General features: G+C 34.1%; 3 protein-coding genes across 3 annotated transcripts in view; all 3 read right to left on the bottom strand.

The window, feature by feature from the left end:
* Positions 1-4,855: 4,855 nt before the first annotated feature.
* On the bottom strand, positions 4,856-7,552 carry LOC102603158 (probable LRR receptor-like serine/threonine-protein kinase At3g47570). Its single transcript, XM_006346845.2, has 2 exons — positions 5,774-7,552; positions 4,856-5,649 (listed from the first exon to the last, which is right to left on the bottom strand). The coding sequence occupies exons 1-2, from the start codon at positions 7,533-7,535 to the stop codon at positions 5,294-5,296; spliced, it is 2,118 nt and encodes a 705-aa protein (XP_006346907.1). The 5' UTR covers positions 7,536-7,552; the 3' UTR covers positions 4,856-5,293.
* A 68-nt stretch (positions 7,553-7,620) lies between these two features.
* Positions 7,621-8,560, bottom strand: LOC107060564 (probable LRR receptor-like serine/threonine-protein kinase At3g47570). The gene is made up of 2 exons (XM_015308578.1): positions 7,741-8,560; positions 7,621-7,673 (listed from the first exon to the last, which is right to left on the bottom strand). Exons 1-2 carry the CDS (start codon positions 8,558-8,560, stop codon positions 7,621-7,623), a joined length of 873 nt encoding a protein of 290 aa, XP_015164064.1.
* A 1,193-nt stretch (positions 8,561-9,753) lies between these two features.
* LOC102602821 (mannose-6-phosphate isomerase 2-like) overlaps positions 9,754-11,196 on the bottom strand; it is a 6,048-nt gene continuing 4,605 nt past the window's right edge. Inside the window, exon 5 of the mRNA XM_006346844.2 lies at positions 9,754-10,266. Coding sequence (XP_006346906.1) covers positions 9,958-10,266 — 309 coding nt within the window. The 3' untranslated portion in view covers positions 9,754-9,957. The remainder of the gene's footprint in view (positions 10,267-11,196) is intronic.

Below are 11,196 nucleotides of genomic sequence, written 5' to 3'. Positions count from 1 at the left end.
CTTGGTTACCTGTATCTGCATCATAAAAGATGCAGGCTAAATGGCGTTAGTACATGAAATGTACGAGCATGCGAGGGGAAAACTAAACAAGACATAAGCTTGAACTGGAACTAAAGAAACCTACCTCGTCTCAACTCAACTCTACTTATTTCAATATAAAACAGTAATAAAGATGCAGTATAAAGAAAAACTTTAAAACATGTAGATAACAACTCAATGTATTGAAAAACACACAATAACTCAATTTGTATATGAAAATACAAGTAACTATGTGTATATAAGAATACAAAATATCTCTGTGGGAGTTTCTCTAACCGACAACCATTACTATGAGCTATGTGATGATACAACGTCTTGCCTAACGCTGCCAGGGCCGTCATATACCTTGTCGGAGGTATAGAACCTAACTACTAAGTGGATCCACTAGTCAATGCTAAAAGCATTAATGAATCATCTAAAAAGTATGACCCTTTTCTACCCATGTTGGCTACATGGTTTATGGAGACTTTGAATTATCTGAACTCAAATTCGTCCCCAAATCGATGCTCAATACTACTCTCAAAATGTAACTAGCTCATATGTTTAAAAACATAACTCTTTCTGTTGTTTGAGATAATTACTCAAAACTAACTAGCTCAAAAGCTCTCTTGGAAATCGTTGTTTCCTCTCTTGCTTAAATGTGAAAACATTTATTCTTTGGGAATACTTAGTTCCCATATAATCTTTTGAAAAAAATGAACTTCACTTTATATTCTTACTCAACTCAAAGCTCAAGTCTTAAAACAAGTTTAAAGCATTTGTAAAAGACTCTAAAAACTCTCTAGACTTTACTCTTAATTTTTCTTGAATTTGAATTTATGAATTCAAGGTTATGATTTGTGATAGGAAGGATATCGTGATGATTAAGAGTGTTTTTAGATAGTAAATCATGAGAAACGGTAAAAAAAAACACTGCCTGGGAGCAAGTCCGCGACGTGGAGATGCATTTTAATATTTGGTCGCGAAATAAATTTTGAGACAGTGGGGTCCGCGATCTCTCCACAATGCGGAGAGGAAATTTGACTCGGAAGGAACAGGTCGGCGTTGCGGACCTGGTACTCGTTTTCTGTCCGACTTTTTCTTCCTTGTTTTCTAACCCCAATTCGCCTATATTCTATTCTTTTTTCTCAATTTCTCTTTAGATTCAGATACCCAACATATGTACACAAGAATCTACTATAAACGACTCTAAAATCGACACGATTTCTTCAAGAACTCAACAATCCCATCCTAACTCAAGAACGAAAGCCAATTTCAAGAACACAATTCAAGATCATCAAACTTTCAACTTTCTAGAACGAAATTACGCTAAAATTAACATGATTGGCGCGTGGGTGAACGAACCCAACGCTATGTGAACTCACATACCTCTTTAGGGATCAACCCTTGGCGAAACGACCTTCGATTCCGCAAGAAATCTCCAAGAACGCCTTAACTTTTCTCTTTTTCTCCTCTTCTTGAACTATTCTCAAACCCTAGGTGTTAATTTTAGATTGTGTAAACTGAACCCAATCAGTTTAGACCCCTAATTAATTACTAAAAATGGAATAAATCTGATAGGTTAAGGAAAAGACCAAAACACCCCTCTTAAATTCAGGTAACTTTCCTTAAATGGACAGCCCGACTTCAAACGGGCATATCTCCCTCATACGAGCTCGAAATTTACCAAACTCGGTGGTGTTTGAAATAGGATTTCAAGATCTTTCATTTGATACCTTGTAGCCCACCTAAATCATTATGTACGAAGAGTTATGGTTGTTTGAAATTTACCCAAAACTCATACTTAACATATAATTTGCTATTTCCAAATTTGATTCTTTCTATTTTTAGCTCTTTCAAATAGCGAGGTGTTACATATGCTTTAAGTCTTGTGTTATAACATTAAATTATAATTGATTAGATTAATTAATTTAATTAAAGTAGAAGACAAAACAATGTATGAAACATTATAAATTAGAAATAATGTTATGGCATTGTATTTACTTTTCTCCTTCAATTTACTTAATGTATTTAAATCTTCAAAAAATAAATTAGTTACATCATTTCAAAAAAAAAATCGTTACTTCTATTAATGTATGATGAGTTTGATAATACTTGAATAATGTATGCAATATGTTCATATTGTCAATTGTCTAAATTCAAATTAATTTAAATAAAGATTGCTAAAAAAATGTTACTTTGAATGAAAGATTTTAGTTGTGTTACTTTATCGTCTATCCAATATATTGTTGCGAACACATACATATATTGTTCATTTTACCCTTTTGTTTTATTTTAGTTTTCTACGATTTGTATGAATGAGGTTAACAACTTAATTTTCAAATAAAAATGAGAGTTCCATTTATATTTGTCCGACACTAATCCTAATAATTTTCTTAAATATGAGCAATCTATATTGATGATAGTTTTTTGCAGTGTTAAAACTCAAATGGTTGGTGTGATGACAATTTTGCTTTTAAACATTTTGGTTGTAATATTATAAGAATTGAGTAATTAGGCTTCATTTTGTTTAGATTTTAGTAATATAAATCAGCAAGATTATTCAATATTCTACTTGAAGTATATTGTTCAAGAGTAATGTTATAGCGTCTTTTGCAATTGTTTTATATTGTTGCAACTAGGGCTGTTCAAAACCGAACCGAAACCGATAACCCGAACCAAAAAAAAATATTATTTTATCCGTAATGGGTTATTGGTTTAGCGGTTTTGATAATGATTTTGATTTTTTTTGTTATTGGGTTATCGGTTCTTAACGATTTTAGGTTTTTTCTTAACGGGTTAACCGATAACCCGATAGTAAATTAAATAATTATATTTATACCATTTTGTATATAAAGTCCTTGACTTCGAGATGTTTCCTACTTTTATTTCACTGAATGTTATAAGCACGAAGATTAATTATTTTAAATGTATATACTTCCATGCATATTGTCAGAGAGTAATTTCTTTAATACTTTGTTAATTATTTTATTATGTTAGAAATTTAATTTATTATCTACTTGCATATTGCAATTTGGTGTAGAAGTTTTTAGATTAAATGACTTTTTAATTGTCTTTAAACTGAAAGAGTACATATTTGCTTAAGAAAAAGTGCAAATGAAATTCAAATAAAAATATCAATTTATCAATTTTTTGTTCTCCATATATAGTTTTAATTGACAGGATGTTAGGTATCCGAACAACCTCTCTTTGTAAAGAAAGAAATCTTCTTTATCTTTGTTATGACAGATGTTATAGACTTAGACTTTGATCTTCATCTTCAATTATTATTAGATACAATTTATAATTAACCAGAGGTCTCGGGCTCGAGCCCTGGGTATGGAGAAAATCTTGTTGGGAGCGCCACCCCCGAATGGGTCCTGCAGAGCGCGATCCGGATTTAGTTGGAGCTCCAATATGGGCTCCGGACACCGGGTGGGAAATCAAGAAGAAAAAAACTTGCTATAAATGGGCATACCACTTATACGTTATTATATATTAATAACTTAGCGATAAATTCTTCTTTCTTTAGGTCATTTTTGGAAATGCTTAAAGTAAAAAATGATACTCCCTCCATTGCAAAAAGAATGACCTCCTTTCCTTTTTAGTCTGTTTCAAAAAGAACGACCTCATTTCCTTTTTAGTCTGTTTAAAAAAGAATGACCTCTTTCTTTTTTTGGTTACATTTTACTTTCAGTTTTTCACGTGGCATGTTTAAGGCCACAAGATTAAAGGGCAATTTTGTACATTTGAAATAACTTTAATTTAGAACCACAAGATTCAAAAGTCTTCTTTATTTTCTTAAACTTCGTCCCAAGTCAAACCAGGTCATTCTTTGTGAAACGGAGGGAGTATTAATGTAAAAAAATCATGTTACAAATCAATAACATAATAAGTTGATACAAAAAAACACCAACAACTAGAGAGATATCAATATCTACAATAAAAAATTTGATCATGATAAAGAAATTGAAACGTCGAAGTGAAACATATACACTTAAAGATAACATCTATAAGAAAGTACTACGTACAATATAATTATATCACATATTTACACCTAATAATATAACTAATGAGCTCATTTTATACCATGCATATCTAACTAAATTATATGGATACACTTTTCAAGTTTAGATGACATCGAATAATCAACTCTTTTTTTTTACTATTCTTTAAATTGAGCATGTAAGTCTTTTCACATAAAATTTTATATTTATCATTATACATATATTTTAATATTATCTTTATATATATATATACACACTAATTTACACCGGACATAACACTTGTTAGAGATATGTTTTGATTATCTATATTGTTATAAAAAAATATTACCAATTAAATTCGGATACACGTGTGTGGCACGTGACTAGAAACAAGTAGAAATATATATTTGAAAGTGTTAGTGAAAACTTACAAGATAACAAAAATACAAGATTACAATTGAAAATAAATATGAAGAAAATAAATCTCTTCAGGCTGAGGCGCGGATATCTCGCTCTCTTTAAGGAGATTTAAGCCCACTACAGCAAATCTTTTCACCGATCCAGCAGTAGTCCTTCTTGACTTGTCCCCTCCAGGATACAACAGTCTAATCACAAAATATAACTCAACAACTCTGGACAAGAGTTGAGTCAAAAGCTCCACAAAAGAAACACCTCCCTTCAACTAATAAGAACTCTCTTTTTGACAAACCTTATGCACTCTATATTTTCTTGTTGTATTGTGTGTAACAAACCAAATGAAGATCACCACTATTTATACTAGAATAAGTCTTCCTAGCAATGAATAGGAAGATAATGGTGTAGTAAATAGTGAAAATAATGATTTTAGGAGTTACATAGATTACAAGAATAATTGAGGAGTAAAGAGTAAGAAGTAATGGGATAAAAAAGCTTACAGCCACCAACGGCTGAACCTGCTGCAATTGCACCAAGGAATTAGTAACATATGCAATTACTCTATGGAGTAATGCACCAACTTAATGGTCCAAACGGCAGCAAAAGAATTTCCATTAACTCCCACCATACTACAACAAATGAAAGTCAACCAATGCATATTCTAATGCAATAATGAATAGAGGGAGTAATGACTGACTTAGGGGCAAACGATCAATGCTAAAATGTAACATTCTTATAATATTAAAATGCCCCTACACTAAACAGAAAGAAAATATTAAGAAATAACAGATGTTTTGACAGGTCATAGAAGGTGGAAAACTGAATTTGCTTGTTGCTGCATCAATCCTCTTTCTGAAATTTTGAATGGGATTGAGTTAAAGCTTGGTTAATTCAGCTCTTATCTTGTTTAGCTGCACCACAACCTCTCTCATGTTTATCCTTTCCTCTGGCAACTCTTTCAAACACAGGAATGCAACATTTATTATCAAAACCAGCAATTGTTTGATTTCGCTTTGGTTTTCATCTGTTGTAAAGCCAATGTCGCTAACAAGGTCAGCATCCAGAATGTCCAGTACAGCATCAGGAAAGGAGAGAGATGTCCATTTATGCAAGCTTAAATCTCCGCTAAACAAGTCATCCGTAGGCTTCTTTCTTGTGAATGTCTCAAGCAACAAAATCCCAAAGCTATAAACATCACTGCTAGTGGAAATTTGCCCGTCTAAACCATATTCTGTTTCAACAAATTCCCAGTTAAAATGTGTAGTTATCCATGTTACAGTATAAAGTTATGGTAGACATAAAGGAAAAAAGTAACCAACATAGGACACCTTCATTTCAAGACATGATTATCATACCTGGAGCAATGTAACCAATAGTTCCGAGAGTCTTGGTTTGAGCCATGTTTCCTTCTTGTGCCAACATTTTTGCAATTCCAAAATCTGCTACATGAGCAGTCAGATCCTGATCAAGAAGAACATTACCTGGCTTCAGATCACAGTGCACAATGGGCACTGTATAATCATGATGAAGATACTCCATGGCAAGTGCTACATCGATCATTATATTGAGTCTTTCAACCAGGCTCAAGCAATTTTCATCAGAGTATAATCTTTTGTCTAAGCTTCCATTAGGCATGTACTCCAGCACAATTGCTGTGAAATCCAAATTTGAACAAGTCGACACTATCTTGACCAAGTTTCTGTGTCTTACGTTGCTCAAAATTTCACATTCTGAATCAAAATTTCTTAAATCCCGTTGCCATTGCATATCAAAAACTTTGATTGCAAAGACAGCACCATCAGAAAATGTACCTTGGTAGACTGTACCAGAACTTCCACTTCCTACTAGCTTGGACTGACTGAAATTTTCTGTAGCTTGGAGAAGCTCATAATAAGTGATTTTCTGATGTGCAATTCTAGGAGGGTAATCCGATTCATTGTTTCCAATCACATGTTTTTTTCTTGACCAAATCATCCATGTGAAAAACAATGCGACCAATATCAGAAATGTTACAGCAACAGGTACTGCTGTTCTAAGAATAATGGACTTTTTCCTTGTTGTCTTTCTACCTTGAGCTGGACATATAGGAATATATAAGTCAATTGCTCCACAAAGTCTTGGATTTCCCATCAAGAACCGGTAATTAACATTTGCAAACACCCCTTTCTTTGGAACTTCTCCTTGCAAGTTGTTGAAAGAAACATTGAGATACTTGAGATCTCGCAATAGCTCAAGAGATTTGGGAATCACACCTGATAGAGCATTAGTAGACAAATCCAGACCCTCAAGAACTATTAGATCGCTAAATGTGTCCGGTATGGGACCTTGGAATGCATTTCTTGACATATCTAGTGAAACTAGATATTGAAGGGACCCTATGGAATTGGGTATTTCACCAAAAAACCTATTGAAAGAGAGGTCCATGATGCTCATTGCTTTCAGAGTTCCCACATCAGAAGGGAAGAAACCATGCAGCAGGTTTCTCGATATGTTCAGACCATCAAGCTTTACTAATCTCCAGAAACTTGAAGGTAACTTTGAGCTGAAATTGTTGGCAGCAATTGACATTACTCTTAATTCAGTCAGATTTCCGATACACGAGGGTATTTCTCCTGACAGTCTGTTTTCTCCCAAATGCAGTAGACCTAATCTTCCTATGCTGCACAGTTCAGCTGGAAATGTCCCTTCTAATTTATTTCTAGTAAGATACAGCCTTTCCAGGTTTTGCAGGCCAACAAACGAGGGGGGCACATTGCCAACAATGTTATTACTTGCTAATCCCAGGAAAATCAAGCCACTTAAGTTTCCAATGTTTGTTGGCATACTGCCTCTAATTCCACAGTTTGCTGCATCAAGGACCCTGATATTGCTTGATAAATTTCCTATTGATTCTGGAAAAATTCCATTCAAAGGATTAGATTCAAGAATCAGGTACACCAGATTCCTGCTGGTTACCAATGAATTCAGGAAGTCAAGTTGTGTGGCTCCAGGCTTGTTTTCCAACAGATTATTTTGCAGATTTAGAGTTATAAGGTTCACCAGGTTACCTAACATCATGGGAATCGGTCCAGTAAAACTGTTGTTTGCAACTTCAAGATTTTCAAAGCTTTGAAGCATTGCATATTGCAGAGGGTAGATCTCCAAAGGAAAATCTCCTGCAAGTTAGGTAGCCAAGTACCAAGATCATATGGAAGATGCCCATTTAAGTAATTATGCCTGGCTTTGAGGATTTCAAGAGACGAAATATTGAATAAGCTGGATGGAATGGCACCAGAAATTCGATTATATTCAAATTCAAACCAGACTAGTTCATGCAACTTACCAAACTCATTTGGAATATTTCCTTGCACATCATTTTCAGTGAAGAAGAGATGAGTAATCTTTGATGCATTTGATAAAGAAACCGGGATTTTCCCCGTGATCCTGTTGCTGTCCAGAAAAAGATGTTCAAGGATAGGAAAACAATTACCCAAATCACTTGGAAGTTCCCCTGATAAGGCATTTATCGAGAGATCCACAATTTGCAATCTTGAAATATTGAAAATTGAAGCAGGTATCGCTCCAGTGAAATCATTGCCACGAAAGGAAAGGAGCCTCAAATTGGTAAGATCACCAATTTCATCAGGTATTTCACCTTCCAAATCATTTTCATGCAGATAAAAATATTCCAGCTTTGATAAGTTTCCTAATAAAGGTAGAATCTTTCCTGTCAGATTATTGTCGTTGAGACGCAAAATTCTAAGTTGACTTAACAGGCCAAGTTCTTGAGGTATGCTTCCTTTGATCATGTTATCTGATAAATGAAGTTCTTGCAGTACACGACAACGGCTTATATTCAGAGGAATAGTTCCATCAAGAGAATTCCCAGTCACATTAAAAAGTCTCAGTTGTTGCAAGAAGCCCAACTCACTTGGTAAATTGCCATTCAAATCATTGCTACTAAGGTCAAGAAGAGCAAGTTGAGTCAAGTTGGCAATTTCTGAAGAAACTCTGCCTTGAATGGCCAAATTAGGAAGTTGCAAAGCTACAACTCTCTGGTGCAAGCATGAAACTCCATACCAGCTGCAGAAGTGTGTGTCTGAGCTCCAATTTCTGGACAAAATGTGGTGAGGTTCCAATCGAAGGCTCGATTTAAATGCCATCAAAGCAGCATAGTCACTGATGAAGTTGGTATGTTTAGCTAAACAAAGTGAATAAAAGAAGAACAAAAGTGAAAGAAACTCAATCAGAATGTTCATGATTAGTGATTTGGGATTCTTACTCTCACAAAGAGTGTTTAGTAGTAGAAATTGTTTTGATCAATCTGTAGCATACTAGGCTAGTGGTGGTTGGAAGAATTTAATTCTGTTTACTTTTCTTAAATGGAAGAATACAAATTCACTATTGGACTTACTCGACCACAAAAGCTAGTTTATGAAGTTAAAATTATTCATGACTTCCCTACACACGCAGAACTAAACATCTGGAGTGCTAAATACTAGTAGATTACTAGAATTTTCAGTCTTTAAAGCAGGATTATTATTGTAAACTTAAGCTTTGATAGTGTTTATTTGCCCTGTCCACTATATTTTATTTTAGTAGAAAGGCATATCAATATTAATGTATGTCGTATTTACCAACAAATTGCAAAAGTAAAGAGACAAGCGAAGGTTAAATAAAGTTTTATGGATACATACTAAGCTTCAGAAACTTTTGTGCATGTTTTGTCCAGTTGGAATATTGGCGCGTCGAAAACTTGTTTTATTTTTATTTATTTAAAAAATGGTGAATATAAGCTGCATATTTCACACACAAATAGATAATCACCTGGCTGTTTCAATTTTTTAAAATTGGTGAATAAAACGACTTGACACGGGTCTAAAAGAAAAAAAGAATTTCACAATTTGTGACGTAATTTTTGAAAATTAACATTCGTGTTAATTTAGAACAAATTAAAAAGAAAATTACGCCACACGTCTATATCATGGAAAAAAGAGGTAAACGGATTGGAAAATCAAGATTTGACCTGTTAACTACTTCTTGACTATGACTCTGATTTAGATTGAATTAATTATATTCAAGCTGAATGATTCTGAAAAGTTCAAACAAATACAACCATTGCAAAAAAATTGACAGCACAAAAGATTAAAATGATACCATGTAGTTATCTGCTCCAATCAGTTATCCCTCTTCTTTTCTTTTGTTGGGAATTATACCTGTACTGTTTTTGTTTTGGATTAAAAGCACAATCAAAAGTATTTGCAAGTATCTTACAAAACCTGAAACATAAACCTTAAATCCTAAACCCTATACCCCCTCCTACTAATTGTTTGAAGTTTTTTTCCACATATACATAATAATACACCTATTCCATTTAGATTGTGAATCACTAGACTGGTACAATGAGGCAACTATATCAGTAGTCATATTTATTTTGTATACCTGATTTACAGAAATGGCATGGACATGCACACGCTAATATTACAAGGTTGGATCAGCCGACTTTCGTATAAAGGAAACTTAATGAACAATTTTATGTACTAGCATACGTACACAACTCTCACTCCTCGAAAAACCTGCTGTTTATTCCTGTTCTATATAATTGCAAACCAGAAGATGTCGAAACAGTAATGTTGGTGTTTGCAGGTGCAAAAAGGACATCACCTTCATGGATAATCTCCTTTAATGATGAGGTTAATGTTCCCTCTCCCTCCACGACCATAAAAATGGATGGACCGGGAATAGCAGGAAATTCAGCAGTTGATTGTTCGGGAAGAATACAGCGATCAACTTCAAATTCATCAAAAGGAGGAATGTACCTCATAACATGAGGATTTACTGCAGTGCCCAGCAGAATTTCAGGAAAACCCTGCAACAAGAACAGATGTAATTTAGATATAAACAGAGACCTGATATCATGTTAAGTGCACTTAAAGGAAATCTTGCCAAATATTAGCCTCTGCCTGCACAGCCCAACAAAACTACTAATGGGTTATAGAAGATGTTCTCATGCATTTTCTCCTTTTTTACGGTGGTAGTTCGGACCAGGTTACATTCTGATGATTGTTGACCAAGTTCCAGGAGCATTACTAGTTTAGGAATGTACACATCAATTAAACAGACAAGTAACTTAAAATATTCTTGATGGAAATTTGACCCTTGAAAGAAGCTCAATTTAACAATCATAATCCTAAATGTCCTAACATTTTTTTGTCAATAACTTGATGTCAGAGTAATGCAACTCTTTCATAGTCTATTCAACCACCAATTTTTTGAAGCACATATCAAGGTTGCTGTTATATTCAGATTCCAATCATGAAATTTAATTTTGAAGAAGGGAAAAGGTTCACATTCGTCTTTGTACTATTCGAAATAGTTCAATATGCCTTCCTTTTCACTTTTGGTCCATTCATACCCTTGTCATTAACAAATCGTCTCATATTTGCCTTTGCCAGTTGCCATTAGGGAGCTCCAGGTGTAAAATCAATGTGGAGACATGTCCAAATATTTTTGAGAAAAAAGGTCCAATTTTACCCTTGGACTTTAGATTATGGATTTTAAAAAAAGCTTCACTAGGTGTCAAGGTTAAAAGAGAACTTTTTCCTGACGGCATGGATAATGTTAGACCAAAAGTCAAATGGAGGGCAAACTTGCTCAATTTAAAATAGGGATAAGGGTCTGAAAAATATCCCAACTTTGGTCGGATTTGCTGTTGCGATACTAAACTTTCATGAGGACCTATTACCTCCCTAGACTATTTAATACCGTATTTTTTACCCCATGAACTATTTAATAGTGT

This window comes from Solanum tuberosum, unplaced genomic scaffold (genome assembly GCF_000226075.1).
Source record: "Solanum tuberosum cultivar DM 1-3 516 R44 unplaced genomic scaffold, SolTub_3.0 scf00085, whole genome shotgun sequence".
Lineage (NCBI taxonomy): Eukaryota > Viridiplantae > Streptophyta > Magnoliopsida > Solanales > Solanaceae > Solanum > Solanum tuberosum.
Note: the sequence above shows the minus strand (reverse complement) of the source record. Positions and strands in the feature narration are given on the sequence as shown.